Consider the following 15,195-nt stretch of genomic DNA (forward strand, 5'->3'; position numbering starts at 1 on the left):
CAGCTGCACTAAGGTATCCCTGAGCGCGGGCTGCCAAACCCCTGGGAGAACAGGGATATGCACTCAAGGCCATGACATGATTTTGCATTTCATCAAAGCTTTTCCATGCCATAGGAAATCATTCCTGCTGGTGATTTTCCAGGCTCCTAAAGAGGCAATACCAAAGCTTTTAAAGGACTAGAAATGGAGCTAATAGAAACGACAGGCACTGCTAGCATCAACCCCATCAGTGATCTAAAAATTTTTGACATAACTAGCATCAACAACATGTGAATTTATCTGGGGCATTTCTCCTCTCCCCACCACCCTCATAGAAAACCACACCATAAAAAAAATGCGCACAAAGTTCACTCACTGAGAATTACCTTGGGGTTTGACATCTCCGTTGAGCCTACGGTATTAAATGGCAAAATAAACCCACTATTTGAGAAAGTGTTATTTGAAATGTACATAACTTGAAAATTCCCTGTATGAATGACTTGCACAGGAACTAAGTCTGTGCATCTACTTTGGAGAGGAAGCCATGTATCCCTTCGTGAAATACTGAGTTCACAGCAACTTAGAAATCTGCTGAGCATCTGGAGTGCATCCTGGAAGCCTGTGCATGGTGCCCCAAGGTGCAGTAAAGGACAATTCAACCCACATTTCAAATTTCATTACTGCAATGTCCAAATAAAAAAAAAAATAAAGGAGATTTTCACATGCTTCATTTTCTTCACTGTGACTTACCAAAAAAAAAAAAGACTGAATAATTTCAAGATGGAAAGACCTATACAACTAAGGTTTCAAATGGAATCAGTCTTCCACCTAAGTTTCATAACTGGTTTGACTTTAGATACGAACACTAATATCTCCATTCCTGCTAAAATACAAAGATAATTACAGTCTTCTAATAAGATTTTTATTTCTTAAAATATTGGATTTAGGCAAGAGATATGTTTAATACATTTATTTAATAAATAAGCCAATTAACACACATTTCCAATACCACCTATGGGTTTGCCATAAAATTGAAAGTAGCTTCTCCACTGAGGGATTTACATATGGCAAATGCACCAGAAATATTGGTTCTTTTGTAACAGCCTCTCCTGCAGCAGTCCCATGTTATCACAAATGATTAGTGGATCACTAAGATACATCACCTACTAGAGTCAGCAACAAAGATACACTGGCATTTTAATGATTAAAAAAAAGTGTGTTTGATATGTGAAGTCAGTAGAGTTCAACTGACTACAGCTGCTGACATTTCTCTCTGAAGATGGATTCCCACATGACAGGTTTCCTATCTAGCTGAGAAGCCCAAAGGCTGCAGCACACAAGTAAAAGAGGAAAAAGGAAGAAAAGGACAACATATACAATCACAACATTGCAAAATTAGAGCAGAAACAAAGCTAAAACTGATGTCATAAAATTCATAACCTTGATGAGGACTGACTCAATTCTTCTGGTGTACTAGCACATGAAAAGAAATCAAGCAGCGTAATGGAACGATTTTCTTTCTCCCCACTGAATATAAGTCATGAACCAGATGGTAATGAATTCTAGCAGCTGTCAAATGCTTGATTCCCCATGCTACACAATCCGATTGCCCTCTAAGTGATAAAACAGGTGCAACATTATTCCATTCTCACCTTCTCTATTTAGGCAACAATCAAGCTAGAAACTATCAGCTAGGAGGTAATCTTGGATCATCACCATGAGGGATATTAACCAATATGAATGATCAGCTCAGTTTAGCTTTCCATAGACAAAATATACCCATGCTTTGTATTTAACTACTTGAAGGTAAGCCGTGGTGCAAGCACAATTAACCACAGAAAAGTAACAATGGTCAAATCAGTTAATCTTTGTTCAAAGTAGAATTAGTAGGAAGACTAAATATTTACCATGAAAACAAACAAAGAGGTCAAAGATAGTGCTTGAATCTAGCTACCAAACTAATTACTACTTTTAGATTTAGCCTTATAAGCCTACTGTACAGCTTTATTGATAACAATTTACTAAAAGGCATAATAAAGAGTCTGTGACTTAGAAAATATACTTTTAAAAGTGACCCATCATATAGCTAACTACATATTGATGCTTACATTTAACAACAGACATGAACTCTTAGAAACCTTTTTTAACGCTATTTGACATCACACAGAAGCGCTACCCCACGCAGGATCCAGTGCTCTGGAGGCTGAAGGGTTCTAAGATCCACAGCAGCTATGTAATTCAGATCTGTTCTAACTGTTTTTTTGTAGATTGGACAAGAATATAGACATGGATCTTTTGAAGCTGGGAAGACAGAAGAGACATGAAAATCAATGAAACTGGGCTGAACCACCAGGGCCTTAAAGGTCTAGACACAAGACAAATTTAAAATCGAAGTTACTCCTCTCATAAAGGATCAATTTCAAAAAATTCTGGCAAAACAGCACGTAAGCAGGCTTTTTTTTTTAGAGAACCTTTGCTCGCCAACGAGTTTCCCATTTTACATTCAACATACCAATGAGAAAAATAGACTAACTTCATTTACAACTCACTTCAATACCCCACACTACCAATACACCAATATGCAAAAGCAGGTCTTTTTGTTTCCTGTGTTATGTTAATGTCATCATTGGAGTAGACATTAGCATTATAATAATGTATGTGTTTGTACAGAGAATTATGACCCCTAGTTGTAGTTGAAATATGCTGCCAATGGAAAACTAAATGCAAGTGTGTTTGGCAGATGAGGCAGAGAACAGCTTATCTGTAACAGGTTTTGAAAAACTTATTAACACCATTAAGAGCAGAAGGTAATGACCAATCTAAAAATTAGAGCAAAAAGTGGCTACTATCAATTACAAAGAGCCTAGCAAAGGAAAAGCCAAAAGGTCTTTTTAATATGGAAGACTGGGAAGCCTCCCCTATCAAAAAAAGAAAGATTAAATATGTATACCGAAATAATGATAGCCTCATGAAATCCCTACACCCTAAATAGACTTCATGCAGTTGAACAGGAAGTTGCATTGAACTCTGTGAAAACCATATCCTCTACAGGTTGGACACTTACTGTTATTGTCTGCATATATCCTTATAACTGGCATCATCTCGAAGAGCACCTTGGGCTTAGCTTCAACCAGTCTCATGTTTCTTCTGTCCCAACCAGCTCCTTCCAGATACAGCCCGTACACATAGACCCCTTCCAAAGGGGGCTTTGTGATGTCATCCTTCAGCCACTTAGTGACCTCATTGCACAGCACTACGCTGTCGAGAGCCCATCCTTTGTTAGCTCGCGTTATTTCCTGCCCCAAACAGCAAGAAAATCTGGCGGTTACGTTTTCAAGTGTGTGCATAACAATATTTCAAATGTGTACAGAGTATTACTTCAATTTTTTATTTATTAGAAACATACTTGTAGTGTATGGGTCACAGGTTATCCTCTTAAATACAGAGGTTTTAACTTTTTCTGATGTCCATGTTTTCAGTAGTTTGACCTCTAAGTGTCAGAGTGGTACTACAAGAAAGCCTTCCATCCCTTTTTAATCTTTCTAATATATACAATAGCTTAAGACCACAGCACTAAGCTAACAAGTGAATGCCACTGGTAACTGGTTCTTGTGAACATGAAAATTATACAGCTTTCTTGAGTTAGGAAACCATTAACTGCATGTGCTATATTAGAGTAAAACAGTCCCAATGACAAAAAGCAAATGCATAATTTGCTGCATACTTTGGGGGGTTATCTTCCTTTCCTTACAGCTATAGTCCTCATTAACTCTTTTCTTACTCAGCTACAAAACTACATAAAGAGACTATCAAATAGTGTGTCAACACTAGGACATGGATATGTTCTAGATTCAAAACATAATTCAAATTTAATCAATAATTACTTAATGCATTGGACAACGCTCATTTATCTTGCCCAGTCCCTTATTACCCCATGCTATTATGTCTAGCCAGATTTAAGTTTTATCTTGAGTTTGTAAATATTTTTCAGGATTTTTATTTGAAGAAGCTGGAAGTAATTTGAAAAATGTTTGCCCCATATTGCAGTTACTTAGCTACTTTAAATGAGGGAAATGGTTATAGGTCAATTATTATTCTGACTCTTCAGCTTTCTCATTTGCATCCTTCCACAAGCTTGGGTCCAAAGGAAAACCCCAGCTTAGGATTGTTTACTCGAAAGAAATGTCTTATTGTATAAATTCAAGGTTCTTATGTCTGCAGCTTTAGTAAAGTAGTTACCCACTGGAACTTCAGGTTGACATCCAAAAATTACAATACCCAGGTCTCAGAGCAAGAGGGGAGACTATTTCCTTCTCTCAGTCTTCAGTCTGTTTCCTCCAAAACTTAGCTTTTTGTCTGAGCCCCCACTGCATTCCCACCTGAGTATTTTTCCCAATCCAATAGAAGTTCCAGTCGATTATTGTCTCCACTTTGTGTCCAAGGATGTCTATCAACATAGGTATTATTGGTTCCTTTTCATGCAAAAAGAAGCTCACTTGTTAAATGCAACTAGCATGTTGAGCAAGCAATCACCAAGTCCACATAGGTACATTAACAGTACATCAAATTTCATACTTTATATACATTAATAAAGAAAACTCTCTCGTACTTCATGCAGAAAGAGTGAATCAGCTACAGGACTGCAGAAGCGTAACAGAAGACTAACAGAGGAATAACTGTTCTGGCAAGACTCCACTGGGCAAGGACTCAATACAGATCAAAGGGAGGAAAAAAAAAAGGAAAAGAAATTCACAGACTCAGCACCTCTTACAGAGACACCTCAATGGTAATCTGATATGTTACTTCTCCACCCTACCTAATGTTCTAAAGTAGCTCCTGTGTATTTGGGGCTGGGGGCAAAGTAGGAAATACATTTTAACACCCTAGTGGTTGATATTGAAGAAGTATACGTGGAGGAAGAATGCTTCACTCAAGAAATGTTGAACAGTTATGCAGTCACATATTTTCCCTGCTGACATAATGGAGACAATGTACATAACTTAGCCTTCATCAAATCAATATATGTTAATAAAAAGGTACATCTAAGAATAAGCAAAAAGAGACTTTAAATACAATTTACCTGTCTCATTGCAGTTAAAAATCCTTGAGGATTAAAAAAACCTGTCATCCAGAAGCAATTCGGTCGGCTTTCAAAAATCCAGTTGTGAAATTGGTGGTTTCTTTCTAGAAGCTCAGTAAACCAGAAACCAAGTGTGCTGGAAGCCCAAGATGCCTAAAAATGGTAATAGAGTGTTCATTTTTTAATTTTATTCAACAGTTTTTAAAACTTCATATTCATGTTAATAATAAGTAATTCTTCACAAGGTAGTAAATGAGCATCTTAGCAAAGGATATTTAAAGTTCCTGTTTTATACGTGAAACCTTAGCCTGAAGGATAAATGTTGTGTTCTACTGAAATCTAAAGCAAATCCTTGCTCTGTTCAAGTTCATGACTACCGTTCTATTTAGACATACTAAATGTTTCCCGTGGTATTTGTCTATTTTATTACATTTTTTGCAAAATCAGCTTGCTGTTTGAACTAGAAAGAAATACTGTTGACATGTCTTTCTATAGCCAAGGGCGTTATGTAAGGATACTAGGATTTCTTCTGAAGCAAGTCAGCCATTTCTGAAAGAAAAGTTAAGGAAAATTGAGCTTTGCCTATGTGAAGATTTATAACTTCTCTTCGAATAGCTCTATCATACTTGTGCTGTGTAGCACCTGTTATGGTCTAGGTTTTGTGCCATGAAGAAACTTTGTAAAAAATACAATATGATACAATACAATACACACAGTTTGCACACATACAGAAAAGACTTCAAAGTATTCTGCAAAACATATAAAGTACTATGTTCATTAGCTGTGCTCCAGATTCCAATGCTACAAATGAAGTTCACAGCTTATCTTCCAAACACAGTTCCCTCTCACTAGATTTAACAGTGGTATAATTATCGTTTACCTAACATGTTCTGAATCCTAAGAGTGTTTTCTTTCCTTAGCCCCCTAACTGTGGTAGTAAATATTGCAACTTACATAGCACACAATGTATTTCTTCCCATCAGATGCCATTAGCACTTCTAATTCTCCCTAAAAACAATCATTTTCTCTTTGCAGTTTATGAGTGAAAAAGTGGAATAACCGAATTACATTCTTTAAACTAAAGAGAGATGTCAAACCATGTTCATCCCATAGATTGACTATGAATATATTACAATGAAATCCTTTTATAGTGGAAAAAGCTAAATGCCTTCAAAAGAATAAGATGGGTGACTGGGTTATGTCTTCAAATATAATCAAGTGTTGCCACTAAAATACACAGGAAGAGCTGTCCTGCTACACCAGTAGGTTCAAAACAAGCCCAACTCCATCTGCAGCTGGAAAAAAAACCCACATTTTTCTGAGCACATCTATACATGTTTAACAACTCTAAGTTGTCCAGTGAGTAGGAACAAGTCCCAACATATGAAAAAATTATCACAAGCAGCTTAATAAAACATCATGCCACTTCTGTGCATCTGATAGTTCCTCTCTCTTTTCTTTGAGCCAGATAGTCAGCACTTCCTTTTACTCTCTGTCAGTGTCTAATTATTATTGAAATATTTACTTTTACTCCAGTTTGGAAATAACACCACTAACACAGCCAGCCTAGCACAATGCTAAAATATGAAAATCATTAGATTTTAATTGAAATTAAACTGCTGTAGTTAAGATCATAGCAATATCAACTATGCCATGCCATGCATACCAGTATGATCAAGATGATGCAAGTCCAGCAAAGGACCACTAGGATGATAGAGGGCCTGGAGCATCTGACATATGAAGAGGGGCTGAGAGAGCTGGGACTTTTTAGCTTCAAAAAGAGAAGGCTCAGGGGGATCTTATCAACCTTCATAAATACCTAATGCAAGTGAGTGAAGAAGATGAAGCCAGACTCTTCTCAGTGGTATCCAGTGAAAGGGCAGGAGGCAATGGGAACAAACTGACATGCAGGAAATTCCACTTAACTATAAGAAAAATTTTTTTATTGCGTGAGTGATTGCTGGAACAGGTTGCCCGGGGGAATGTGCAGTCTCCATCCTTGGAGATACTCAAAACCCGACTGGGCACAGTCCTGAGCAACCTGCTGTAGTGGCAGGATTGGACTAGACACTCTCTAGAGGTCCCTTCCAACCTCAACCATTCTGCGTGATTCCACGACTACAAGTCTTAGTCTTAAAGAACAGCATCAGTGTAGTCCACTAGTATGGCTGCTATTTTTGAAAATCCATCATAGTGTTTGAAATTTTTCTCTTCTCTCTAGCCTTCTGTCTTGCTGATATGCAATAGTTTGTTAAAGTGGGAAATGTCTGTGATTGTAAATTTTTTTCTCTTTTTAATCAAAAAAGAGGCCCTGTTTTGACTCTGCTTATTCCAGTCCAAATTCTACCTGAGCAGTCCTGTTTAACAGCCATGCTTGTATTTGAAAAACGTCTTTTCCTCTATGCCTGGCAGCTTAATCCAACTCTGCAGAAATAAGCACCTTTTTTTTTTATTTTAATAAATAAATAAATAAACAAAACAAGTGATGTAGGAATTGAACTAATCAACACCTACTTTTTTCCAGCTAGCAGGAATTCTTCCATCATACATGCAGTCTAAAGCATCCCTCAGATTTTCACTCATGATAATTGTTCCGTCAATAGCAAGTTTTATATCAGTCAGAGTGCTTCTCACTAAGGTAATAACCCTCTGCATTTGATCAATCTCTTGTCGCAAAAATATGTTCATAGGCTGAAATGGTCCCATGTTTTTTAGTTTCTCTTTTACCTGTGGGGATAAAACCAAAGCCACTGCAACTGAAGTAAAAGCCAAAGATGGCTTTATGCCAAGGTTAGGCACCAATACAATATTAAGACATAGTACTTTTATCTAGGAAGTTATATGAACCGAGGTCAGTTCAGCATATTCCCTGAGTCCCCCGCATGACAGAAAAAAGGGACTTGTTCCAAGAGAAATCTATGAGGCTGAGGATGGCTATATGTCTACCCTAACTCTTGGTTTGCTCCAAACTCTATGAGCTAAGGAAATTTAAACAGCAACTCCCCATTTTAAGGATTCCAGCTTTAATTCTAAAAGGCAGTTCCCAAGGATTCACTTTGAACTAACCAGTCAGAGTGATTACCCCAGCCACTCTGCAACAGAATACTAGCGCTATTTATCAGCAATGTCTGGGAACTACCACAACGCTAGGGAGTCTTGTATTCTAATACAACTTGCTTATATGTATGGATATAAGTAGAAATTTTGTAATCTATACAGTCCTATTTGTAACATAGATGAAAAAAATCATACATATTGAATTCTAAACATTATAGCAACCCTTTTCTTAGTAATATGCATAACTTTCTAAGTTTATTACTCTAACAAAAAAAATAGAATTTAATTACTTCCACTATGTTAAAAAGTTCCACATTCACTTTCATTAATACAAGCTACATTTCAATAGGGGAAACTCATTTCTTTAGAAAAAGAGAAAGGAGGCTCTCAGATCGAGCAAGCCTCCTTGTTCCTTCTCACAGTTGTTCAGCATCCTGACAGGACAAGTTCAGGGTTCCACAAGACATCTAGCCAGGTATCAGGTCCTCAGGCTAACTTTCATTAAAGCATGTTGCCAAAGCCTAACGGTAGAAGATTTCATTCTCCTCATGAAGGTGACAACAGAAAATTATCTAATTACTAAAGCTTCTTAATGCCTAAATGAGCAGGTGGCTGCTTTGGGAATCTGTTAAAGCTAACCCCTGCACAAAATGTGGGCTTGAACTTTTTTCTGGTGACACATTGTACTGATTCACATCCATTTCAGAACAAAAGTGCTGGGAAATGCTTTATTACTCTCATAAACAAATATTCATGCTTTTTCATGCTTTTGCAAATATACCGAAACATAAAACTTAAGCATTTTCCTGATGCAGGAAATATAGGCATCTCAACTACTTTATATGCATTTTCCTCTCATTTGTTTGTGGTTCATAACCAGCCTCACCAGGGAAGCAAACTGTACTGTCAGCATTCTCAAAGTCTGGGGCTCTCTAAGAACTACGGAAAGACCCAGATTGGGATTCTTTTTTTAGTAATTAATACAAATTGTTCAAATTTCCAGCTCAGCTGTAGTCTAGAGGATGGGGATACTGGGTGCAGCAGATTGGAGTGTCCATGTATCTTGTCATCAATAAATGTTTTCTAACTGTAACAAAACACTTTCACCTTCAGAGACATCCCATCTTCCAAACAAACTGAAGGGAAAATGCTATTTCACAAAAGGGGTGCCTGTGAGACAGAAAGTGTCCATTATAAATAAAGCCACATGGGCTACTAGGTGTTAATATGGATCCTGAGATACTAACACTAGGCTTCAACCAATGAAAGCTATCACTTATCAAGCTTTTCAGCATCCAGATTAGTGTGGAAAAAACATTCCCTACTAGAAAGTAAAGCAGCCTAAAAGTATCTTCAGGATGTATGCTGAATCACAAAGTAATGCATATGTTAAAGTTGCAATACTTTTAGGAGCATTAACCCACTTGAAACATCAACTCAGTTTTTAATACAATGTCAACAAGCTTATCTGAAAAACTGATGACCTCCCATAGTGCAGATGACAACTTAAGCATAAGTGGTTTAATATTTCAAAACAGCTATTACGACAGCTCTTCAGTGCACATTTAGTGACTTCATTATAGATGTTAAGAGTCTGGTCAGGCCTCTTTAAAATATGTTTTTAAAGTATTGTCTCTGTGAATGAATTCAGAGACACTTTTAGAAAAATTAATGCCATTACTTTTTTGGCTTTTTAATAAGACAAAGCAAGATGGAGTAAATGTCATCTCTGAGAGAATTTCATTAACTCACTTCCAATGGTACATAACCAGCAGGAAGCTTCTCCAGCATATCATCAGCCAGCCTGGCTACAACTGCTTCTCGGGTTTCACCTCCTCCATCAGAGCTATCCTTGGGCTGTATACTGAGGATGATGTCCAAAACATCTTTGGAAAGTGTACTTTGGTAAGTGATATCAGCATTGGGATGCAAACCAAACACTTCTGGCGTGTCGTAAGCAGGTAGACTCTACATAGTCAAACATAAAAAGAACACAACTAGAGATGGATTTATTTGCTAACTATAAAAAAAAAAGAAAAAAAGGATTACATTCTAAAGTAAGAGGCTTTTTTATACTTTCATCCTGTAGATCTCTTCAAACAGTCTTATTGTAAATAGTTTGCTATGACTTATTTATGTCACACCCCAAACCACACTGTACTTAAATTCATTTTTAACCTGTGTACAGTATTTTAAGTCAGATTATACTTTCATATCACTACCTTTTTTATTTCTGTGAGGCTGCACCCAATACCTTGACTCCATTCTATGTTCTCTTGAAGAACTGTATACCTTTGGGTACATCTCTCAAGTAAATCAAATGGAAAAGAAAAAGAGTACAGACATTACAATTATACTTATTTACTGTTGTCACTAACAGATATTCAGACTGTTAGAAAGCAATAAAGAATCAGTGAGAATCTTCAAAGAAGAGAGGAGACACAGGAACTCACGAACTTGTGAGAAACTTCTGTGAATCGTTTTTTTGTGTTGAAAAGCTCATGCATTTACCAACCTGTATGTACTGAAGATACTGATCCACCAAAGTACATTTGGGTATGCTGTATCCTTTGTAGAAGCAGAATTCTTGACTGAACATATTTTCACTGAACCAAACTTTTACAAAAGTGTTCATCAGTCTTTTGTCATAGTCATCTGTCACACGCCCACCGTACTGGATCTCACCTATCATGTAACGAACAGTACTCCAGGAGATCCCCTTAAACCAAGCAGAAAGCATTAACTTCAGCTAATTCTCTTCTCATCCATTTATGTCTTTCTTAGTAAGAACAGCTGATATACTAAGTCCTGCATCTCTGTCCCTCTTGAAATAAAGCTATTTTTTACTACTCTTGTGTTCCCATAATCCTGCATTCCTGCAGGATTTCTTAATGATTTCTTAAAATAAATATTTCTTAAAATAAAAATCATAGACAACTAAGTTCAATGGGCTATTCTGGCATCTGAGCAAGATGGATATAGCGACATTCTAATCATGCCTTCAACTTCACTAAAATACCAATTACAAAGTGATCTGCCACAGACCTCTATACAATAATCGACCATATGAAAGTGAGGAATGCAAGAGAAATTCTTAAATGGTCTGTTAAGGCAACTTTCTATTTCTTCATGCTGCCAAGATAATTTAGAGAAGCCAAGTCTTAAGGTTTTCACTCAAAATGGATTTAAACAAAACAGTATTTAAAATACAGTGACCCAGTTTTAACTATCTGACATAATTAAAGTTGGAAAGAAGGTCTATATTATAATATGTTTATACTTCTTAAGTTTTGGGAGGAGAGAGATTTTGTTTTGTTTTGTTTTCTTTTTACGGGCAAGTTAATATAGACAGTTAACATGCCCAGGATTAAAAGTCTAATTTAGGCCAGCTGCTTAAATCACCTTCCCCACAAAAATGTTAATTACCTTCTTGATATCCATACCATCCAAGTGGTTTTGAATGAACTGCACAGTGGCATTGAAATCAGCTTGGTTAAACTCATAGGGTGTGTTCCAACCCAGAGATCCAAACTTGCGTCTTTCTTGAACAGTGGAGTGCAGAAAGGCTACAGCATACAACATTGATTTCCACTGTACTATGTTACTGACATCTAGTAAATCCTGGCTGACACCTATTGATGATAAGTGGGCTTTATAAGAAACATAGGAATAGTATTTTCAAAATTACTTCAAATCAGTACTAAAACATCACTCTTGGAGATATTCAGGTGAATTCCAACCTCTTCCAAGAGGAAATCACTGCTCTACAAAGTATTCTATACTGGAGACAGAGTTTATAGCCTACTATTGGGTAGCAAACTTAAAAGAGTAAATTTCAGAGAAATTTAAACACAATTTTCTAATGGTTGAATTCACATAAGTTGCTTTCTCCACAGACTCTTTGATTACAGACCTTCTTCACTGCATCCAACATGAAGAGCATTTAACAGTCAACTCTTTACAGAGTCAAAAAGATAAATGTGTTTTTTCTACCAAAAGAGACAAGGAGCTTACCCATTTAAATTGTTTAGAAGCATTTCAACTGAGCTATTAGAATCCAATATTTGAGAAAAGAAAAAAAGTTCTATGTTCTGCTATCCAGTTAGTTCTGGCATCAGAACTTCAGCAGATCTTTTCCTTTCAATTTTCTCAACTTCTAGCTCAAACCAAGGATCAAGCTGTGCCCCGGCACTGATGTGCATGATTGCTCATACTAGTTTATAGGTACTATCAGTAGCTACAACATGACCACATGATAGCATCAGAAAGTCCAAAAAATAGCAGCATTTAATTTTGAATCATTACTATTCTCACACTCCACACTCACCACCGTATGTTCGCTTTAGTCCAGCTCGGAGTCCTTGTGGTGGTTCATTGGTGAATTTAATAGACATTTGAAGAAGGCTGATTGGGAACTCTTTGTGAATTTCAGTTGTCATCCACAGTCGAAAGCCTTCATGGACAGTCTCTGTCTCTATTATAGTGTCCATCAACTCATCCAAAAAGTCAAGTCCGAGGTGGCAGTTTTGCAGAAGTGCCCAACCTCCCTAGTGTAAAACAGCAGAGCATACACAGTTATCAGTTGTGCTTGCAAACTGAAAACACTAAAATCACTCTTTATTTATAATGCAAATTAGGAACAAAGCCATCATATCTAAGCTATAGTAAAATATATGATATTCAAGTGCTTGTGAGAATTGTTAAAGGAAGATTTGCACCACTGGCTTACCAAAACAAAACCAAAGCCTTAAGCAATATTTTCACATATATCTGAAAATGAAACCAATATCCACAGAAATGGTATATTTGCAATTAGCAAAAAAAATTTTCTGCAAGAGAAAGCTCAGCTGAGCCAAGCTGTGGGCTGGTCCTTTTGTGGGGTTTGTTAGCTTGTTTGGTTTTGTATTTTTAATCATCTCAACAAGAACTCCTTATTTGTCCAATCTGGTCTTCTCGAGTAGTCCCTCTGCAGAATGCACCTTTCTTTCTCAATTAAGCAAGTTTAAAATATGTCTGGATGTGGTCACAGACCTGATAAGCACATAGATAGATAAATCTTACTTACTTTTCTAGTTACGCCCATAATTCCACTGGTCCTCGATAACGGAGCTCAAAAACAGCTCTGTAGACAGAGCAAGCTGATAAACCTGGCTCCTCACAAGGGCCACAGGCTTGGAATCAACATACATACATAGGGAAATCTACTGCTATCAAACATAAGTACTGCACTTCATTAAGATGTTTCACATACCTCTTCATTAAGAGGGTATGTGAGACAGTGTGGGGAAATAACTGCCTTTTTCTTAAAAAAATGAAAGAAGCTTTTCCCCTTTATCTTTTGTATGTGGTTCTTCTCATCTGCTCTGCTAATTAGCCTGTAACGTGAAGTTGTCAGATTATGAATCTGAGGCAAAAGTCAGAGGAAAATTTGTTATACAGACAGGGAAGAAGTCCGTAACTCAGGAGTACAAGAAGGTTAACCTGTTCACATCAGCAGGCATAGCAGTACTATCATCCAATAGGCAAAGCCTGTTAAATTGGAACATCTCAGGTTTTCTTTCTCATACAGGAAATTTGATTCTTTAATTATTATGTGTTCTATTCATGTAAAAAAAAAAAGAAAAGAAAAAAAGCCTGTGTTATCAGGTTGTCCATCCCAATTCAAAATCCAGACTACAGTGATACAAAATGCTTTGCTATAAAGCTTCATTTTTCTTGAGGTTATGTAACAATCAATAATATATATGGAATTCATCTTCATTTTATAAAGCATGCTTGTACTACTAAAAATACAAAAAAAAAGATGTGAAGTGCTTTTCGATGCATATTTAGTATTTATGTAATCCAAATAATTTATCAATTTAGACATGCTCATCAGTCACAACCTACAGCAAAAACTCCATTAAATAGGAACAATATTGATGTTTGCACAACATCAAAAAGTTTGCAATGGCTGATTTAAAAACTGTGAAAGAACAGTTGTGTTGCTTAGGACACCTCTTCATACAAATAAACATATGTTCTTGCATCAGCATTAACCACTTACAAACAACTTTATTTCATGACAGGGCTTTCATTTATAATCATCCAATATAGATACGCAAACAATTCTGATTTTTGTCTCTTACGTGTGCCATTGTCTGCTGTAGAAGCTTACGAGCATGGACTTCTTGTCCCTGGCCCATGGAAACATAACGTGTTTCTGTCTTCAGTCTTTTCCCCAATGCAATGATTGAGTCAGTAGGATCAGAGCCCATGGAAAGAAAGCATATAAGAGGAGTACGTGGATCTGACTCTTCCCATGTCTTCTCCAAGTCCAAAATGACTCCTTCTGCATATTTCTCCCCCATAGTATCAATGATGTATCTTCTTGCCTATATTAAAAGGGGTAAATCTGAACTTGCTACATAATCATTTAATATTCTTTTCTTCAAAGTGTAAATATGAACAGTAAGTAAACCAAATAGCAAGGCTTGCTCTAAGTTTATATCAGAAGTGCACACACGCAACGAATTTATTTTTACATGTTGACATACCACACTATTTCAAATGCTTCATTTCTTACAGCCTAGTAAGATTTGTTAAAACTTTTGTTGTATATATTATGTATTACATGTAAGACCTATAATTACAATATAAGAAAAATAATAACCTTAGTAAACCTTCAGAAAGGTTTTCATCTTTTAAGGATGTTATCTCTATTATCAACATGAAAACCAAAAAAAAAAAAAATCCCACCTCTAAGCTTAAAAATCTAACTTTCATTTCCAAATGCTACAAAAGGAGAGAAGGATAGGATAGAAGATATGCATCAAAGGCTTTAGGAGGCCTTTTCCATCTTCATACTTAAACAAATAATGAATTAATAGTAGTAATGATCAAAATAGCTGTTGCTAAGTAGACGTTCCAGAGGAACAAGTAAGACCATCTCTGTTATTTCTTATTTATTTATCTCAAAAGTTATTAGATTAGTGTTCCTTCTTACTAAGAAATATAACAGCTTCTTTCAAACAGTCTGAGATAATTTTTCTTGTGTTCTTTCTCAGTACCTGTACTTCTGACTTAGAGCAATAATGCCT

General features: G+C 36.5%; 1 protein-coding gene across 1 annotated transcript in view; it reads right to left on the bottom strand.

Moving 5' to 3' along the window:
- Nucleotides 1–934: 934 nt before the first annotated feature.
- Nucleotides 935–15,195, bottom strand: part of DNAH5 (dynein axonemal heavy chain 5) — a 163,956-nt gene continuing 149,695 nt past the window's right edge. The window contains exons 71-79 of the mRNA XM_064506861.1: nucleotides 14,245–14,490; nucleotides 12,444–12,663; nucleotides 11,543–11,748; nucleotides 10,632–10,835; nucleotides 9,869–10,084; nucleotides 7,574–7,786; nucleotides 5,060–5,212; nucleotides 3,044–3,275; nucleotides 935–2,280 (exon numbers count right to left, since the gene is read on the bottom strand). Of these exons, the coding sequence (XP_064362931.1) occupies nucleotides 2,129–2,280; nucleotides 3,044–3,275; nucleotides 5,060–5,212; nucleotides 7,574–7,786; nucleotides 9,869–10,084; nucleotides 10,632–10,835; nucleotides 11,543–11,748; nucleotides 12,444–12,663; nucleotides 14,245–14,490 (1,842 nt within the window). The 3' untranslated portion in view covers nucleotides 935–2,128. The remainder of the gene's footprint in view (nucleotides 2,281–3,043; nucleotides 3,276–5,059; nucleotides 5,213–7,573; nucleotides 7,787–9,868; nucleotides 10,085–10,631; nucleotides 10,836–11,542; nucleotides 11,749–12,443; nucleotides 12,664–14,244; nucleotides 14,491–15,195) is intronic.

The sequence above is a fragment of the Dromaius novaehollandiae genome, chromosome 2 (genome assembly GCF_036370855.1).
Source record: "Dromaius novaehollandiae isolate bDroNov1 chromosome 2, bDroNov1.hap1, whole genome shotgun sequence".
Taxonomy (NCBI): Eukaryota; Metazoa; Chordata; class Aves; order Casuariiformes; family Dromaiidae; genus Dromaius; species Dromaius novaehollandiae.